Source organism: Ascaphus truei, chromosome 17 (assembly GCF_040206685.1).
Source record: "Ascaphus truei isolate aAscTru1 chromosome 17, aAscTru1.hap1, whole genome shotgun sequence".
NCBI classification, from domain to species: Eukaryota; Metazoa; Chordata; class Amphibia; order Anura; family Ascaphidae; genus Ascaphus; species Ascaphus truei.
This window is the reverse complement of record NC_134499.1, coordinates 3729951-3747995: the sequence shown is the minus strand read 5'-3', so window position 1 is coordinate 3747995 and position 18045 is coordinate 3729951. Positions and strand designations below refer to the sequence as shown.

General features: G+C 49.7%; 1 protein-coding gene across 2 annotated transcripts in view; it reads left to right on the top strand.

Moving 5' to 3' along the window:
• Positions 1–17659, top strand: part of CACNA1I (calcium voltage-gated channel subunit alpha1 I) — a 274871-nt gene extending 257212 nt beyond the window's left edge. For both annotated transcript variants that reach the window (XM_075573743.1, XM_075573745.1), the window contains 4 exons: positions 71–187; positions 12021–12195; positions 15787–15983; positions 16128–17659. In XM_075573743.1, the coding sequence (XP_075429858.1) occupies positions 71–187; positions 12021–12195; positions 15787–15983; positions 16128–16811 (1173 nt within the window). In that variant the 3' untranslated portion in view covers positions 16812–17659. The remainder of the gene's footprint in view (positions 1–70; positions 188–12020; positions 12196–15786; positions 15984–16127) is intronic.
• The last annotated feature ends 386 nt before the right edge of the window (positions 17660–18045 follow it).

The window sequence follows — 18045 nt, the reverse complement described above, 5'->3', positions numbered from 1 at the left end:
CGGACCCCAGAAATGTCTATTTGAACGGGTTAGCGTGTGCCTCCGTGTCACTAATTATGTTCCTGTCTAGGTCCAGCTGGCAGAAATGGAGGCCTTCTCTCTGACCTCGGACAAGTCTTCGTCAGTATTGACCGATGATCTCAGTTCAGACGACCACGGTGTCCCAAGTCAGTCAAAGGAGATGAAGGTACAGGCGTATTTTGTATGTAAATGTATTCAGAGCGGAGGAGAGTTTCATTAACGGCCTTATCCCCAGAGGTTATGTGAGATATTCTTAACAAAACCACCTGGAGAACAACAGGCCATTGTATCTGTTCATGTTCCTGTTTCATGGAAATGCCAAATGATGTGTCGCTCGATTGGTGCTTCACAGCAGAAAAGTCGTATATTCAACAACTGCATTGTGTCCCGCATTTAATTGAAAGCTACACCTGAGCCACCTACTTCAAGTAAAAAGGCGATATCTTCTAATCTTATCTGCGGTATACCACGTGTGAGCACATTCACACGTCTCACAGGTCTGCACCCTGCCTTTCCCCATTATCTCTTGGCATACAGTGCTTCCCCTGCAGCCAGGGATTCTGGGAAATGGCATGAAAATGAGCATGCAGTGTCACCTTTTGCTTCTTGTCCCTTTTGATCTTCTCTATATTTTTGGTATTTCTAAATATATAATGAGATATTACAAGCAGTAATGTTTTAAAATTGTGTTTGTATCTCGAAAATGACAGACAGAGAGGTGTTAATGGTCACTTTTGCCCGACTATAAGGCGATGTTTTTTGTTGTTGTTGTTAATAAAGTTAAGTTGATAAGTAGTAGGAGGGTAAAATGGAGGAAGCTCCATTTTGGGGGCCGAGGCAGCCATGTTTGTTGTGGCAGGGAGAGAGAATGGTTTTATTTCCATTTGCTTCTAAACTTAGAGGGTGCTTAAACACTTTTTCACTTAATTACTTCTTGTGTTTATAACATTTGTATGCCTCAAAAAAGTATGTGCCGTGATGCACAGCATCGGAAAGGGATTTTGTAATGCTATTGTGCATCGCATGTAATAACTTCTCAATGTACAGTATAATAAATAAAACGCTTAGGGGGAGATGTATCAATGTAAGAAAAAGTGCACATAGAAGTTTGTTTTGAAGCATTGCTCCGTTTCAGAGTGTGATGCATCTTATTGTAGTACATCTAAAATGGCAGATGTAAGCTTATGGGGGTCCGGGTTAAAATGGATAAGAAGCAAAAGGTGACACTGAGTGCTCATTTGCATGTCATTACCCAGAATCCCTGGCTGCAGTGGAAGCAGTGTATGCTAAGGCTGCGTCCATGGTGCAGGATACGGCGCGAGCTACGTAGCTCACGCCGAAACAAACACTAGGACGCCAATGCACATGCGCTTCAGGGAGAGCGGCTCTTTGCAATACAAACAAGTTTGTATTTCCCGTGCGACACTGGGACACGTGAGCTGCACCGAGAAGCGCGGAAGCTAGTGCGTTCTAATATGGACACAGCCTTAGAGATAATGGGGAAGGGCAGGGTTGCAGACCTGTCTGAGACGTGAATGTGCTCACACGTGGGATTTGTATTTGATGTACATTAATTCTAATCTGTGCTTCATCATGTAACGCTTCCCTAACTCTTCCTATTCACTCTCCCTAACTCACAAGCTGACCTTGCTACATCAACAAAGAGACGCAGGATGAAAATGACGCAATTTTCATACATTTTCCTTCGCATTTGCCTTGATACATCGCTCCCTTGTGAGGCAGATATAAGGGGAAACGCTTCCGTTGATACATACTGTAGGCACCTCCCATTTTTCTCAAATTGACTACGCCGTAGGAGGTATAAAATGGAGCCCGCCCCAGAGCCGTCTAAAGGTTACCATGGTAACCTCGAGCTAGGGAATTCAAAAATCATGATTTTTAACACTAAACACAATTGATTCATTTAAAAAAAAAAAAAAAAGAGCAGGATCTTCTCATAGTGCAAGATATTAACATTAAACTCATATACAGTATAGGCCCCGAGGGGGGGGGGGGGTAGGGGAGTGAGGTTAGTGTGTTACAGCAGCGGTGCCCAACTCCAGTCTTCAAGGGCCACCATCAGGTCAGGTTTTAACAATATTCCTGCTTCAGCACAAGTGGCTCAGTCAACAACTGCACCACCTGTGCTGAAGCAGGGATATCCTGAAGACCTGACCTGTTGGTGGCCCTTGAGGACTGGAGTTGGCCGCCCCTGCTGTAAAGAAACACACATTTTGGTGAAGCAGTTCTATATTTTTATTGTTATAAATAGCACATTTCTCTCTGGAATAATCGCTGCTGCATAGGAAATTGGCCGGATGGATTTTAGCGGAATCTGTAATGACATTAAAACGTGGAACCCTCACTTTGTGATTCCACGTTACTTTCTCCGCCCTCCGAAATGTGAGATCCTATATCATGAATGATTATTATGGATTAAGCATTAACATCCAAATCCGTGTTTAAACATCATTAGAGCGAATTGCAGTTTTAAATGTGTGACACGTATCTGATGAATTTTTTCATTACATTATAATTACTTGCGGATTATTTTTGTTAATTGCTTAAATAGAATAGAATTACCGCTCCGAGGAACCCGTGGTTCCCAAGATATTTTTCGCCCAAAGCGTCCCCTCCAGAGAGAACCCAATGGTGGGCGCGTCCCCCACATTACACAGACCCCTAGGAAGCCACGAGGAATGTTTATTGGGCTGCAGAACGCGTGGAAATTAAATACCAAGAAGGAACCGGCCGCGTCTTCCCGTGGTATCCATCTCGGCAGCCATCTACCGATGTAACAAGACTTACTGTCCCTGTGTCCATGGGAAACCGTGGCCACTAGAACAGCAAGGTTTGTGCCCGAAAGGATTAATGCTGTGGGGGTCCATGCTTTTGAATGGGAGATACAGAGACATTGCAGATGAGTTGCGCAGCCGTTTGCCACCGTGTCCCCGTCTCTCTGCCTGCAGGCGTGTCCCCGTCTCTCTGTCTGCAGACGTGTCCCCGTCTCTCTGTCTGCAGACGTGTCCCTGTCTCTCTGTCTGCAGCCGTGTCCCCGTCTCTCTGTCTGCAGACATGTCCCCGTCTCTCTGCCTGCAGACGTGTCCCCGTCTCTCTGTCTACAGCCGTGTCCCCGTCTCTCTGTCTGCAGACGTGTCCCTGTCTCTCTGCCTGCAGCCATGTCCCCGTCTCTCTGCCTGCAGACGTGTCCCAGTCTCTCTGTCTGCACACATGTCCCCGTCTCTCTGCCTGCACACGTGTCCCCGTCTCTCTGCCTGCAGCCGTGTCCCCGTCTCTCTGCCTGCACACGTGTCCCCGTCTCTCTGCCTGCAGACGTGTCCCAGTATCTCTGTCTGCAGCCATGTCCCCGTCTCTCTGCCTGCAGCCATGTCCCCGTCCCTCTGTCTGCAGCCATGTCCCCGTCTCTCTGCCTGCAGCCGTGTGCCCGTCTCTCTGCCTGCAGGCGTGTCCCCGTCTCTCTGCCTGCAGTCATGTCCCAGTCTCTCTGTCTGCAGCCGTGTCCCCGTCTCTCTGCCTGCAGCCGTGTGCCCGTCTCTCTGCCTGCAGCCGTGTGCCCATCTCTCTGCCTGCAGCCGTGTGCCCGTCTCTCTGCCTGCAGCCGTGTCCCCGTCTCTCTGCCTGCAGCCGTGTGCCCGTCTCTCTGCCTGCAGTCATGTCCCAGTCTCTCTGTCTGCAGCCGTGTCCCCGTCTCTCTGCCTGCAGCCGTGTCCCAGTCTCTCTGCCTGCAGCCATGTCCCCGTCTCTCTGCCTGCAGCCGTGCCCCCGTCTCTCTGCCTGCAGCCGTGTCCCAGTCTCTCTGCCTGCAGCCGTGTGCCCGTCTCTCTGCCTGCAGCCGTGCCCCCGTCTCTCTGCCTGCAGACGTGTCCCCGTCTCTCTGTCTGCAGTCGTGTCCCAGTCTCTCTGTCTGCAGCCGTGTCCCCGTCTCTCTGCCTGCAGCCGTGTGCCCGTCTCTCTGCCTGCAGCCGTGTGCCCATCTCTCTGCCTGCAGCCGTGTGCCCGTCTCTCTGCCTGCAGCCGTGCCCCTGTCTCTCTGCCTGCAGCCGTGTGCCCGTCTCTCTGCCTGCAGCTGTGCCCCCGTCTCTCTGCCTGCAGACGTGTCCCAGTCTCTCTGCCTGCAGCCGTGTGCCCGTCTCTCTTCCTGCAGCCGTGTCCCCGTCTCTCTGCCTGCAGCCGTGTGCCTGTCTCTCTGCCTGCAGCCGTGTGCCCGTCTCTCTTCCTGCAGCCGTGTCCCCGTCTCTCTGCCTGCAGCTGTGTGCCCGTCTCTCTGTTGCAGCCGTGTCCCCGTCTCTGCCTGCAGCCGTGTCCCCGTCTCTCTGTTGCAGCCGTGTCCCCGTCTCTCTGTTGCAGCCGTGTCCCCGTCTCTCTGCCTACAGACGTGTCCCCGTCTCTCTGCCTGCAGCCGTGTGCCCGTCTCTCTGCCTGCAGCCATGTCCCCGTCTCTCTGCCTGCAGACATGTCCCCGTCTCTCTGTCTGCAGCCATGTCCCCGTCTCTCTGCCTGCAGCCGTGTGCCCGTCTCTCTGCCTGCAGCCGTGCCCCCGTCTGTCTGCCTGCAGTCATGTCCCAGTCTCTCTGTCTGCAGCCGTGTCCCCGTCTCTCTGCCTGCAGCCGTCTCTCTGCCTGCAGCCGTGTGCCCGTCTCTCTGCCTGCAGCCGTGTGCCCATCTCTCTGCCTGCAGCCGTGTGCCCGTCTCTCTGCCTGCAGCCGTGCCCCCGTCTCTCTGCCTGCAGCCGTGTGCCCGTCTCTCTGCCTGCAGCTGTGCCCCCGTCTCTCTGCCTGCAGACGTGTCCCCGTCTCTCTGTCTGCAGCCGTGTGCCCGTCTCTCTTCCTGCAGCCGTGTCCCCGTCTCTCTGCCTGCAGCCGTGTGCCGTCTCTCTGCCTGCAGCCGTGTGCCCGTCTCTCTTCCTGCAGCCGTGTCCCCGTCTCTCTGCCTGCAGCTGTGTGCCCGTCTCTCTGTTGCAGCCGTGTCCCCGTCTCTGCCTGCAGCCGTGTCCCCGTCTCTCTGCCTGCAGCCGTGTCCCCGTCTCTCTGTTGCAGCCGTGTCCCCGTCTCTCTGTTGCAGCCGTGTCCCCGTCTCTCTGCCTACAGACGTGTCCCCGTCTCTCTGCCTGCAGCCATGTCCCCGTCTCTCTGCCTGCAGACGTGTCCCCGTCTCTCTGCCTGCAGCCATGTCCCCGTCTCTCTGCCTGCAGACGTGTCCCCGTCTCTCTGCCTGCAGACGTGTCCCCGTCTCTCTGCCTGCAGACGTGTCCCCCGTCTCTCTGCCTGCAGCCGTGTGCCCATCTCTCTGCCTGCAGCCTTGTCTTCGTCTCTCTGCCTGCAGACGTGTCCCCGTCTCACTGCCTGCAGACGTGTCCCCGTCTCTCTGCCTGCAGCCGTGTCCCCGTCTCTCTGCCTGCAGCCGTGTGCCCATCTCTCTGCCTGCAGCCGTGTGCCCGTCTCTGCCTGCAGCCGTGTGCCCGTCTCTCTGCCTGCAGCCGTGTGCCCGTCTCTCTGCCTGCAGCCATGTCCCCGTCTCTCTGCCTGCAGCCGTGTCCCCGTCTCTCTGCCTGCAGCCGTGTCCCCGTCTCTCTGCCTGCAGACGTGTCCCCGTCTCTCTGCCTGCAGCCGTGTGCCCGTCTCTCTGCCTGCAGCCGTGTGCCCGTCTCTCTGCCTGCAGCCATGTGCCCGTCTCTCTGCCTGCAGACGTGTCCCCGTCTCTCTGCCTGCAGCCGTGTGCCCATCTCTCTGCCTGCAGCCGTGTCCCCGTCTCTCTGCCTGCAGGCGTGTCCCCGTCTCTCTGCCTGCAGCCGTGTGCCCGTCTCTCTGCCTGCAGCCGTGTGCCCGTCTCTCTGCCTGCAGCCATGTGCCCGTCTCTCTGCCTGCAGACGTGTCCCCGTCTCTCTGCCTGCAGCCGTGTGCCCGTCTCTCTGCCTGCAGCCGTGTGCCCGTCTCTCTGCCTGCAGCCATGTGCCCGTCTCTCTGCCTGCAGACGTGTCCCCGTCTCTCTGCCTGCAGCCGTGTGCCCATCTCTCTGCCTGCAGCCGTGTCCCCGTCTCTCTGCCTGCAGGCGTGTCCCCGTCTCTCTGCCTGCAGCCGTGTGCCCATCTCTCTGCCTGCAGCCTTGTCTTCGTCTCTCTGCCTGCAGACGTGTCCCCGTCTCACTGCCTGCAGACGTGTCCCCGTCTCACTGCCTGCAGCCGTGTCCCCGTCTCTCTGCCTGCAGCCGTGTGCCCGTCTCTCTGCCTGCAGCCGTGTGCCCGTCTCTCTGCCTGCAGCCATGTCCCCGTCTCTCTGCCTGCAGACGTGTCCCCGTCTCTCTGCCTGCAGACGTGTCCCCGTCTCTCTGCCTGCAGACGTGTCCCCCGTCTCTCTGCCTGCAGCCGTGTGCCCGTCTCTCTGCCTGCAGCCGTGTGCCCGTCTCTCTGCCTGCAGCCATGTGCCCGTCTCTCTGCCTGCAGACGTGTCCCCGTCTCTCTGCCTGCAGCCGTGTGCCCGTCTCTCTGCCTGCAGCCGTGTCCCCGTCTCTCTGCCTGCAGACGTGTCCCCGTCTCTCTGCCTGCAGCCGTGTGCCCATCTCTCTGCCTGCAGCCGTGTGCCCGTCTCTCTGCCTGCAGACGTGTGCCCGTCTCTCTGCCTGCAGCCGTGTGCCCGTCTCTCTGTCTCCCATGGCCGTATAGCCTCCCACACATGATGTAGAGCCCCATATATGGGCATCTACGTCATCCAGGTGGAAGAAAATACAGTTCTTGCCCCACTGCGGGAAAACAGCTGCAGGCAGAGAGACAGGGACATGGCTGCAGGCAGAGAGACGGGGACACGTCTGCAGGCAGAGAGACAGGGACATGGCTGCAGGCAGAGAGACGGGGACACGTCTGCAGGCAGAGAGACGGGGACACGCCTGCAGGCAGAGAGACGGGGACACGTCTGCAGGCAGAGAGATGGGGACACGTCTGCAGGCAGAGAGACGGGGACACGCCTGCAGGCAGAGAGACGGGGACACGCCTGCAGGCAGAGAGACGGGGACACGCCTGCAGGCAGAGAGACGGTGACACGCCTGCAGGTAGAGAGACGGTGACACGCCTGCAGGTAGAGAGACGGTGACACGCCTGCAGGCAGAGGGACAGGAACACGCCTGCAGGCAGAGGGACGGGGACACGGCTGCAGCAGAGGGACGGGGACATGGCTGCAGCCGAGGGACGGGGACATGGCAGCAGCCGAGGGACGGGGACACGGCAGCAGCAGAGGGACGGCGACACGGCTGCAGGCAGAAAGACGGGGACACGTCTGCAGGCAGAAAGACGGGGACACGTCTGCAGGCAGAAAGACGGGGACACGGCTGCAGACAGAGAGACGGGGACACGGCTGCAGACAGAGTCCATTCAGAAACGTGGACCACCACAGAGTTAATCCTACAGGGCAGTGTACTGTCCTTGGGCTGCGACAACTGTAGCCAATCCGGAACAGTAAAAATCGCGGCACGGAGAATAGTGAGTTTTGCTACATCTGTACAGTATGTTCCGAGACTCGCCCCGATTGGGGGAGGAGAGTAAGACATGGGTTGTTTCTTTAAAGCAGACACCACAGTCAAATAAGAAACAACATTCTTTCATATAAATGAATGCACATCAGTCATATTCAGGGACACCCTACTGTTTCTGGAGATCTGGGATATGAAATAAATTCAGTCCCCTCTGGCCGTCAGCAACTACCTGGGGAGCTAATCAGAGCGGGCATATTTTCCCCATTACAAGGAGCCAATTAAACATATTGTAAATGATTTCATGTGGAGGTTCCCGGAAGTCTGAGTGACTGACGTTATGCACCAAGTTTAAGTGACGTTAAAAGAAGAGGCAGGGTGAATTACTGCGGTGAAATAAGGTACTGTTTGCATTAAGAGCAGGGCTTGTAAAGGTTTATACAGTACATCCGTCTCCCATCTGCAAAACTAGGGCAAAGCAACAACAACAAAAATCACCTTTTTTAGCAGAGAAAATGAATCCCATTGAAAGCATCATAGATCAGGGGTTTCCAACTTTTATTTTTTAGTTAAGGAACCCTATAATTATATTGTGAAAATCTGTGGAACCCCTCTCTAATAGCGCGTCTGAGATCAGATTCATTATAAGGAACCCCAACCCTCTCTAATAGCACGTCTGAGATCAGATGCATTGTAAGGAACCCCAACCCTCTCTAATAGCGCGTCTGAGATCAGATGCATTGTAAATTCTTCTGTATTTAGTACAATTTTCAAATTACCTGAACATTTCAGGCAACCTTTAGGGATTCTAGTCGAATCCTAGCTGAAAAACACTGCCACTGGAGTACAGTATATTTATCGAGGCAAAAGTGATGCAACCCTAGAACCAAAAATCTGCAGCATATGTACCCTGAAAATATCCCATTGAAATGAATATGCCTTTTTACTTTGATACACACGAGGCAATTCTTTTTCTTTTGCCCCAGAATTGCACGACTTTTACCCGGATACAAAGACACCATAGATATTTCGTTTTCCCTGTCCCAGAGTATGTACATATTATGTAACTGGAAAAAGGAAAACACTAAATTGTTCAAACATTGACAGCAATAAGCTTTAAGATTACAGCCTTATACTATAAATGTGAGTTATGCAATTATAACAGCTGTTTAGAAGCCGGATTGCAAAGGTCAGTAAACAAATACTGCAATTATGACCATTAAGAACAGGGGGGAGCGTAAAGTAATGATTAAATTGTACAGCGCTTCCTGAACAGTTCTGCTGTTCCCATGTGTGTGATTTGTTACTAATTTGAATTTATCAGAGGCCATTAAATGAAACATATAAACTTAAAGGAGCATTCCAATGAAAAAGACCCTCCATGTGTAGGAAGCAGGCGGGGGGGGGGGGCTTGGAGATGAACCGCGTTCATGTAAGCACCGGGGACCCCTGCATTCTGAGACACGTACCTCCGAAGGTACATTCGGTACTTCCGGGAGGTTTAAATCCCGTGTCACGGGGCCACTGGGAAGCCACGACGGATGACATTTAGGGGTTTATTCTATAAGCCTTCATAAAAAAACTCACCGGGCCGGTTACGCTGCCTGTTTTTGGAGCGTTGCTATCACGGTAACTGAAAGCGTCGATTACATGTGATAGCAAAATTCACAAAACTGCGCGCAGCCGGCGACGTGATGATCGCCCCTCTCAAAAGTGGGCGATTTTTACCTCCCCCCCGCCCCCCGCTGCACAGAGAGAGCCGCCTCTCCCTGTGCAAATCTCGCCAGAAATGTATGTTTTTTTTAATACTAGTGTAGATGAGCAGGGGGTCTCCGGAGCTGATCCGCATTGATTTCAGGTCCGGGGACCCCCTGGTTCCCGAGATACAGGCCCCATTAAATAGCAGTAGGCATTTTGGCCGATACGTGGCTTATCGAGGCTTATAGAATAGGCCCCTTAGTCACAAGACATATTTATCTATTTCTTTACTTATGAAATGTGTTAAAAGAAAAAGACAAGAACAGAGCGCACACCTCATAGTGTAGTATTACATTTTACTCGGCAAGAAAAAGATAAAAATGCACAATGCAATAAGAGCCCTGAATGTGAACACTTCCGTGGTTGAGTAGTTCAGGGCTGTCTGCACGGTTCCTTCTCCTTGTTCTGACGCGTCCGTCAGTTTGTGTGTACAGGGACCAGTTCTTCTAAGTCTGAGGTGCTTCCGCACCATGTGGGTCTCGCGTCACCGCGTCGCTCCGTTCCCACGTCGTGACATCACCGTTGCCCTGGCGCCCGACACCACAATAACACAGGGAGGAGCTAGCAGGATGATGCCGCTCCGATTGACTCCCCAGCTTTCTCCTCGGGCTCTCCTTCACATGCAGCTACGCCCTCAAGACTACCACAGTGTGCAATGACCAACCAGAACCACCCTACGCGTTTCAAAACGCGTGCCTCTTCGTCAGGGGTGTGGTTATGGTTGGTGAGGTTGTCATTTATATACCCCTACCTCATTTACATAAATTAAGTAAAATACTTGAAATTACTGTTATTAAATGAATTAATTTTATATACTTATGTAAATGAGGCTGGAGTACTATAAATTAATGCATAAATAAGCAAATAAATAAATTAAAAACAATAGTTTATTCATAAAATATGTAAATTACCTTACTGGAATGAGAATGAATAGAGGAAAACCTCTCTGATCCCTACAAACAAGGACACAAATTGGATAATATAAAAATCAGTATCTCAACTGGGCTACATATCCCCTATTAACTATCATATACATACTGTATATCAGCTAAAATACCTATTTCAAACTCAAAAATAGACACTTTTTATAGATTTAAAACATACATTAGGCCTTGTGGCGTAAACACCCACTGTGGGCCAAATACCACCTTCACCCACCCCCTCTACCCCCAATACACATTAAAACGTAATGCTAACCAATACACCCATTGTTTGCCAGTGTGGTCACCTATGCCCTCAATGGGAGCAAAGATAACCCCAATGGCAATGAATGGGCACCCTACTACACACCCCCTCTACCCCACAACAACCCCCACCCCCTCCCCCCCAACACATACAGTACAGTAATGGGCAAAATGCCTATTATCCAGATCTGGATAATAGCTCATTTGCCCATTAAAAATAAAACATTATCCACTCAGCATAAAGTAAATAAAGTTGCACTTACCCCTGCCAGGGTGGAGGCCATCCTCGTCTTCCTCCCCATCCTCCGTGGGCAGCAATATTACAATCAAAATGAACTACTGGCCACTAACCCCTTAATCACCCTAGCTGTTAGTAATTCCTATAGTAATTAAGGGTTAACCCCCCTCCCCCGCTACCCACCCGGGATGCCTAACCCCTCCCCTTTCAGGCTCTGCATAGAAGATCGCATAATTCCATTCTATATTTTGTATATCCTATACTTTAATATTGTTATCTAGTATTTGGTTTATTTTATACCTTACAATGTCTTCCTTTTATTTGTGTGAACGTTTAGCTTTAAACGTGTGAAGAGCTTAGAGTCCCACACAGAGAAAAGCTCTGCAGTATATCCAGTCACAGAGGAAGCAGAGGTGCGCTCGGATAACCCAATGTAGGACTCTGAGAGGTTCGAAAGCCTGGAACTCATCAACTGCAGAACTTGTTGGTCCAATCAAACGCAGGGCCGGCCTTGGAGCAGGGTGGCTGCCTTGGGCCCTGCGCCTTCACGGGGGGCCCCGCACTCTATCCTCCCCCATTATCGGTGCCGGGATCCAACTTCCACCCGACCGGAGGATGGAGCGCGGGATCCCTGGACCAACCCCAAAGTGTGTGTGTGTGTGTGTGTGTAGAGGAGGGTCTTACATTCTCCTCCTGCAGCATCACGTTGTCATGGTGAATCATATGATGCCAGATTACCATGACAATGTGATGCCACATGTCGCTGTGATGTCATGACACCACTACGCTACAGGGAGTGGGGGCGCACTTAAAGGAATCACTGTGCTGGGACCCGCAAACTCAGGTGAAAACTTTGCATATCTCCACAAAATATGCTAGTCAGGATCCACAGAGATGCGGTGTAACCATTCTCCATACAGAATTTAAAGGGAAGAGCCCACTGCATTTTTTGGAGTTGACATGAAGTGACCCCACCTTACTTCCACCAATGATTTCACTCATACTGTAGCTTCCAGTCTTATCGTACAGCAAATAAAAATCCCACGTGTGAGCACATTAACGTCTCAGACAGGTCTGCAGTCCTGCCCTTCCCCATGATCTCTTAGCATACAGTGCTTCCACAGCAGCAAGGGATTCTGGGTAATGACATGCAAATGAGCACAGTGCGTCACCTTTTGCTTCTTATCCATTTTAGCACAGATCCCAATAAGCTTCTGGCTCCCGTAATACACAGCTTTTCAGCACAGCCTGGGACTTATCTTACAAAGAATTAATCACTACGAGCCGATGCTGCATTTTTGCAAACACAAACACCAGTACCCATTGTGTCTCTTTAACAGGATGGCCAAGACAGCCCAGACTCTCTAGGAATTGGAGTGTTTGGTGACAACCTTTTCCCCCTAGCAAGCATCCCTGGTTCCCCTACAGCTGAACATTGTCTGTGTGAAATAGAGAAGATCTCCATAACCCCAGCCCAGTCATGGGATAGTTGGCTGAAAGAAGACCGCAACCCAGGTGAGACCATGTACACAGCGTTTGACAGCAGTAATACACGACATAATCATGGAAATAAGAGCTTCAGACATAAAACAATAGGAAAAGAAGATCCTGCGCCGAAGATCTTACAGTCTCAGTGATAATTAGGGAGAACTTACTGGGACAGTAGGAGAGTTATGGTAAGTGCATCTGCAAGGGGCCAAGGTCGATGTATGAGGTGTATAGTTTATTTATACAATGCGTTACCAGGAAGTAATACATTGAGAGTTACCTCTCGTTTTCAAGTATGTCCTGGGCACAGAGGTATGATCACAAATACAGTTACATAAGTGAACAGGGTTATATATTATATACAAGACATTCCATGCACAGTAAGATATAATATATATTATAGGCGTATGTAAAAGTTACAGACCAAATTAAAATTTGAAACAGTTTTAGTTTTGAAAGAACTTACACTGGTGGTGGCTGTGAGAGTCTCCGGTAGGTTGTTCCAGTTTTGGGGTGCACGGTAAAAGGAGGAGGAGCGGCCGGATACTTTGTTGAACCTTAGGACCATGAATAGTCTTGTGGAGTCAGATCTCAGATAAGTGCTGCATGTGGTAGGGGTGAGGAGCTTGTTCAGATAGGCGGGTAGGTTGCCCAGAAAGTATTTGAAGGCAAGACAGGAAAGGTGAACTTTGTGCCTAGACTCTAGTGATGACCAATCTAGTTCTTTGAGCATTTAGCAGTGATGTGTGTTGTAGTTGCATTGAAGGACAAAACGGCATAGTGAGTTTTAGAGGGTATCAAGTTTGCTAAGGTGGGTTTGGGGTGCAGAACCATATATCATGTCCCCATAGTCTATAATTGGCATTAGCATCTGCTGTGCAATACGCTTTCTGACCAGAGGATTTGTTCCTATAAAGTACACCTAGTTTGGCATAGGATTTGGATGTCAGGGTATCAATGTGCAACCCAAATGTTAAATGGGAGTCAAACCATAAGCCCAAATATTTGAAACTAGTAACAGGGCCTAGGATGGTATTAGCGTTGGTTCTGATCTGGAGCTCATTCTTTGGAAACGTAAAAAATTTAGCCTTTGTCCCAAATACCATTGTTATAGTCTTGTCAGTGTTTAAAAACAGTTTGTATAAAATTGTGTTTAAAACAGTATAGTATCAGCCACAGAGCTACTCATATGCTTTGTTAATGAGGTGTGTTTTAAGATACTGTATGTCTTAAAGGTGGAGCGAGAGAGTGCAAGATGGATATGGCTAATGATCAGAAGGTTCAAGGGAATTGAACATCGCTTCTCTTGTGTCCCTTGCTTGGAAGTCTCTCTGTCCTGAACTGACGAAAACAATAAAATGTACTTACTGTATTCCCTTGTGACAAATGTTGGAGGATTTGCAGTTATCATATTCGCAATGTATCTAAACGTGCTAAATCAGCCCTTTAAAAGCACTGCGCATTTCCAGCTCAGTTGTACTGTACAACCCAACACATTCTTTGTGTATTGGCCTTTAGATAACACTGCTTTTCTACAAACCACCTGATTGTCCCCACTTTTTGAAGCGAAACTTCTTTGCGGGCACCAACCAAAATTTCCCTTGCAGTAAATCGCCTTTATGGTGACGGAAGTACCGTCACGGAAGTCACGTCACTGCTGGCAGAAGAGGCCGTCAGCGACGTCAGTGTTGGCAACTCGGCACAGGAGCCGTTGTCCCCTTCACCCACGGGCCTGCGCAGTAGCCGCCGGCGCTGCACGCATGCGCAGAAGCGACACACACATACGAGGAATTCACTATTACTATAAATATAGAAGTGCAAATATCTAAAACAGGGGGTGTGTGCCATGCACAAGCGTTCTATACAAGCTTCTTTGCGTTTTGTCACTGAAATTGTGTATTGATTTTTAATTAAAAAACAATCACCATCACAAATACAATTTCTGTGACAAAAGACAAAGAAGTTTCACTTAATGCACATGCTCGGCACACACACAGTTTTTGTTGTTGTTCACCAAACATGTTATAACATCTCCACCCTTATAACATGGCCTCCCTTTAGTTTTTATCAAGTTCTAAATCAATAAGCCCCCGTTATTTTACCGTCCTAACAAGCTGGCCTGTTCCCAGAACTAATGCGATTCTTTGCAGGCAGCGCTTTCTTTTTCTGGTTACACAACAGACATTCTGTGCAGATGACCCCAACCTTTACAAAGCCCGCGTAGCAAGAGGTCATCCTCTGAGGCTGGAGGCTGCGGGGAAATGTGAGGAAGTGCTTCAGCACAGAAAGGGGGGTGGATTCATCGAATAGCCTCCCAGCAGAGGTGGTAGGGGCTAATACAGCAAGGCAGGGGTTCACAACTCCAGTCCTCTAGACCCCCCCAACACGTCAGGTTTTAAGGCTATCCCTGCTTCAGCACAGGTGGCTCAATCTGTGGCTCAGTCTGTGACTGAGCCACTGGTTGAGCCACCTGTGCTGATGCAGGGATATTCTTAAAACCTGACCTCCTGGGGGGATGTTGAGGACTGGAGTTGAGCCCCCCGGCTGTAAGGGAATTTAAACCTGCTTGTGAGACATAAAGCTAAATCCTAAATATGAGAGAAAGCCGAGGATCAAATCGTTTGAGGTCTTACAACGGGTTGGGAAATGGGCAGCCGGGGTGCCCAAGGGGTTAATATCTGCGGTCATATCCTATGTTTCTATGCAGCTACATACTGTACGTCCGCGCACCACACATGGGCGTTTGAGGAAGTTCCTACAGCAGCATGTGTACAACAGAGTAGTTAATGCGGGATGATATGTGGTACCATTCACCAACTGAAAGAGAGAGAGCACTAATGCTACAAGAGTAATGTTATATATGTGATAGAAACGTGTGTATATTCCTTTGCAAACCACTATTCCCCGAGAAAGAAAACGAAAGCAGAATTAAAAGAGCCTTCAAATAAAGTTGAGTAGATGTTGGTTGATAAGATTGAACATGTCCAAATATTCAGTGGCCAGATGAACACTTTGAGAAGATGTGCTACAATTTAATAATGTTATCTACCTGAGAAGCAATGGGCAGTATGCAGGGGTGGACAACTCCAGTCCTCAAAGGCCACCAAAAGGACAGGCTTTTAAGATATCCCTGCTTCAGCACAGGCGGTGCAGCCATTGACCGAGTCACTGATTGAGCAACCTGTGCTGAAGCCGGGTTATCCTGAAAACCTGACCTGTTGGAGACCCTTGAGGACGGGAGTTTCCCCCCCACACCCCACCGCCATCGAGATGCGGTTGGTGAGAACTTGCAGTACTGTATCTGTCAGATAAATCAGAGTTAAAAAGATAGTCTATGGTGTTATGATCAGAAAGGAAAGAGCGTGATCTTTCCATGAGGGTGACACAAAAGAAGTCATCGCCCACTCAGGCAGGATCTCGATTAATTGAAGCTTAAGTGTCAAGGAATTGTATTTGTAGTTTCTCTTTTACCTCCATTTCCATGGCTCATTTAACAGATCCTTGTATCTGTCCATCAATGTGTGAGCTGTCAACATGGGTTTTGATTGAGTCTGTTCAGGTAGTAAGAATAACCACAATTTCTTTCCAATTTCTTACCTTCCATCTTTTCCCCGCCAGCCTCTCCTCCCCCTCTTTCTCCAGATACACTGAGTCCCCTTTTGCCAGTTCCTGCAAAGTTCTTCCATCCTGCCATTTCCACCACCAAAATGGAACCTGAAGATTCAACGCTCCAAAAAAGCCTTCCCAAACTCTCCTCCCAAGAATCTTGGGCCACTCTTCGTTCCCCAAATCTCAACTGCTCGCTTCTAAGACAGGTAAGAGCAATTACTGTGGAGTATTGCGGCCACAGTGTGTGACAGTAGCAAATCACATGAACTGATTTTCCTAAAGTAAATGCTTTGTGGGAGATTAAAAAAAAGGATAAAAGTATGAAACCCATTTTTTTGCATTTTCAACAGGCCACAGAAAGCAATTCATCAATAGAAAGTGGTAGCGCAACCTCAGAGGACAGCTTACAGACCACGCTGGAGGATAGCTTGAATCTTAGTGACTCTCCTCAGTGCACCTTGGACCTTCCTGATCTTCGTGTTGCCCCTTCCTCCCATCGTACCACCCTACCTATCTCTTCAATTTCCATGGTGCCGAGGGGGAGCAACCGTCCAAGCTTTGCCCTCCAGAGGGTTCGCCGACACCAACGGAGCCATAGCAGTGGTGGTAGCACTAGCCCTGGATGTACTCTTCATGACTCTATGGACCCTTCTGATGAGGAAGGGGCAGGAGGAAGTCTGAGAGGAACCAGTGAGCCCTCAGAGACTCTTAGTAGTCTGTCACTCACATCCCTCTTTTCTCCACCTTCTTCCTTAGCGCCTCCCAGTGCTGTGATGAAAAAATGCAGTAGCGTCAGCAGTCTTTCTGTTGCCCCCTCAAGAGTAAGAGGGGCTAAGCAGTTTTACACAGTTGATCCACAGGGCTTCCTTTCAATGCCATCATGGGTGATGGATTTTTACCAAACTTCTTCTCCCCCAGAAAACCAAGAGAGCCGTAGCAGTCCCGGAAAATTACCAACTGTGGAGAGGGTGATACCTACCAGTAGTGTCTCAGGAAATGTGAATTTTGGCAATAATAGTCGGAGAAACAGATGAGATTGTTTGGGTGGGTGGCGGGGTAAGTTCCACGAGGGATGATTTCTAAACTCCGCAAAGGGGGAAAAAGGCCTTTGGGTCTCAGACAGGCCGGCAGGAAACGCTACATTACCTCACTGTGTGAGCCAGCCAAGCAATACAACTGGAGAAATTCGAGGTAAAGGCAGTTGAGCTGTTGTGGTCTGAATAAAGTGGAGGAACCGCTGTACTGTAACCAGCCTGCTGGGCTATTACATATAGAATGAATATATATAATTATATATATATTATTTTATCTACATATTTTTTATTTTTACTCTCGCTTGGGACTTCCTGAAAATTTGTATTATAAAAGGTGTCATTTGTGGCAATACAAATACTTGGTGGAGACGGAGAGTTTAGTGATACTGCTTTTTTTGGTACTTTGGATGTCCTTCCTGTCGTCAACTCACACATATGGTTTTCCAATGTTAACCCATCTATTCTCTACCTTTAGGAGAGAATGGAAATCTCGGGGACACCCCCAATCATTCCTTGTCATGTACATATCCAAAGGTAACTTCTTATGCTTAATAGAAGGATTATCTTGTGGTAAGAGGGTTGGTCACTCACTCTTCCCATGTGTTTCTTTCTCTGCCTACGTTTACCTCAACTGTGACCATTTTAAGCCAGTGGTGCTCAACTCCAGCCGCAAGACCCCCCAACAGGTCAGATTACGTATATCCCAGCTTCAGCACAGGTGGCTCAATGACATTTTGCACATACAAATGGGTACTGCTGTAGTTCCTCTACTCGTGCTGGACGGAGATACTGTACTTCTAAGCAATTTGTATGGAAATGCCCTAACACAAGAGTTCTCAACTCCTGTCCTCAAGAACCCCCAACAGGGCAGGTTTTAATGATATCCCAGCTTGAGCACAGGTAGCTCAATCAGTGTCGCAGTCTTTCACTGAGCCACTGATTGAGCCACCTGTGCTGAAGCAGGGATATTCCTAATACCTGGTCTGTTGGAGGCCCTTGAGGACTGGAGTCTTTATGACTGAGCCACTGATTGAAACACCTGTGCTGATGCTGGCATGTCCTGAAAACCTGACTTGTTGGGGGGTCTGGAGTTGAGCCCCCCTGATTTAAGCAATGGTTTACTGTGACTTGGAGTAATAATTGTGACAGTGGATTCCAGAGAAGCGTTCTATGTCTATCCACAAATAATATTGTATCCTGTCACCACAGAAAGGGGATAAACGGCATTTCAGGG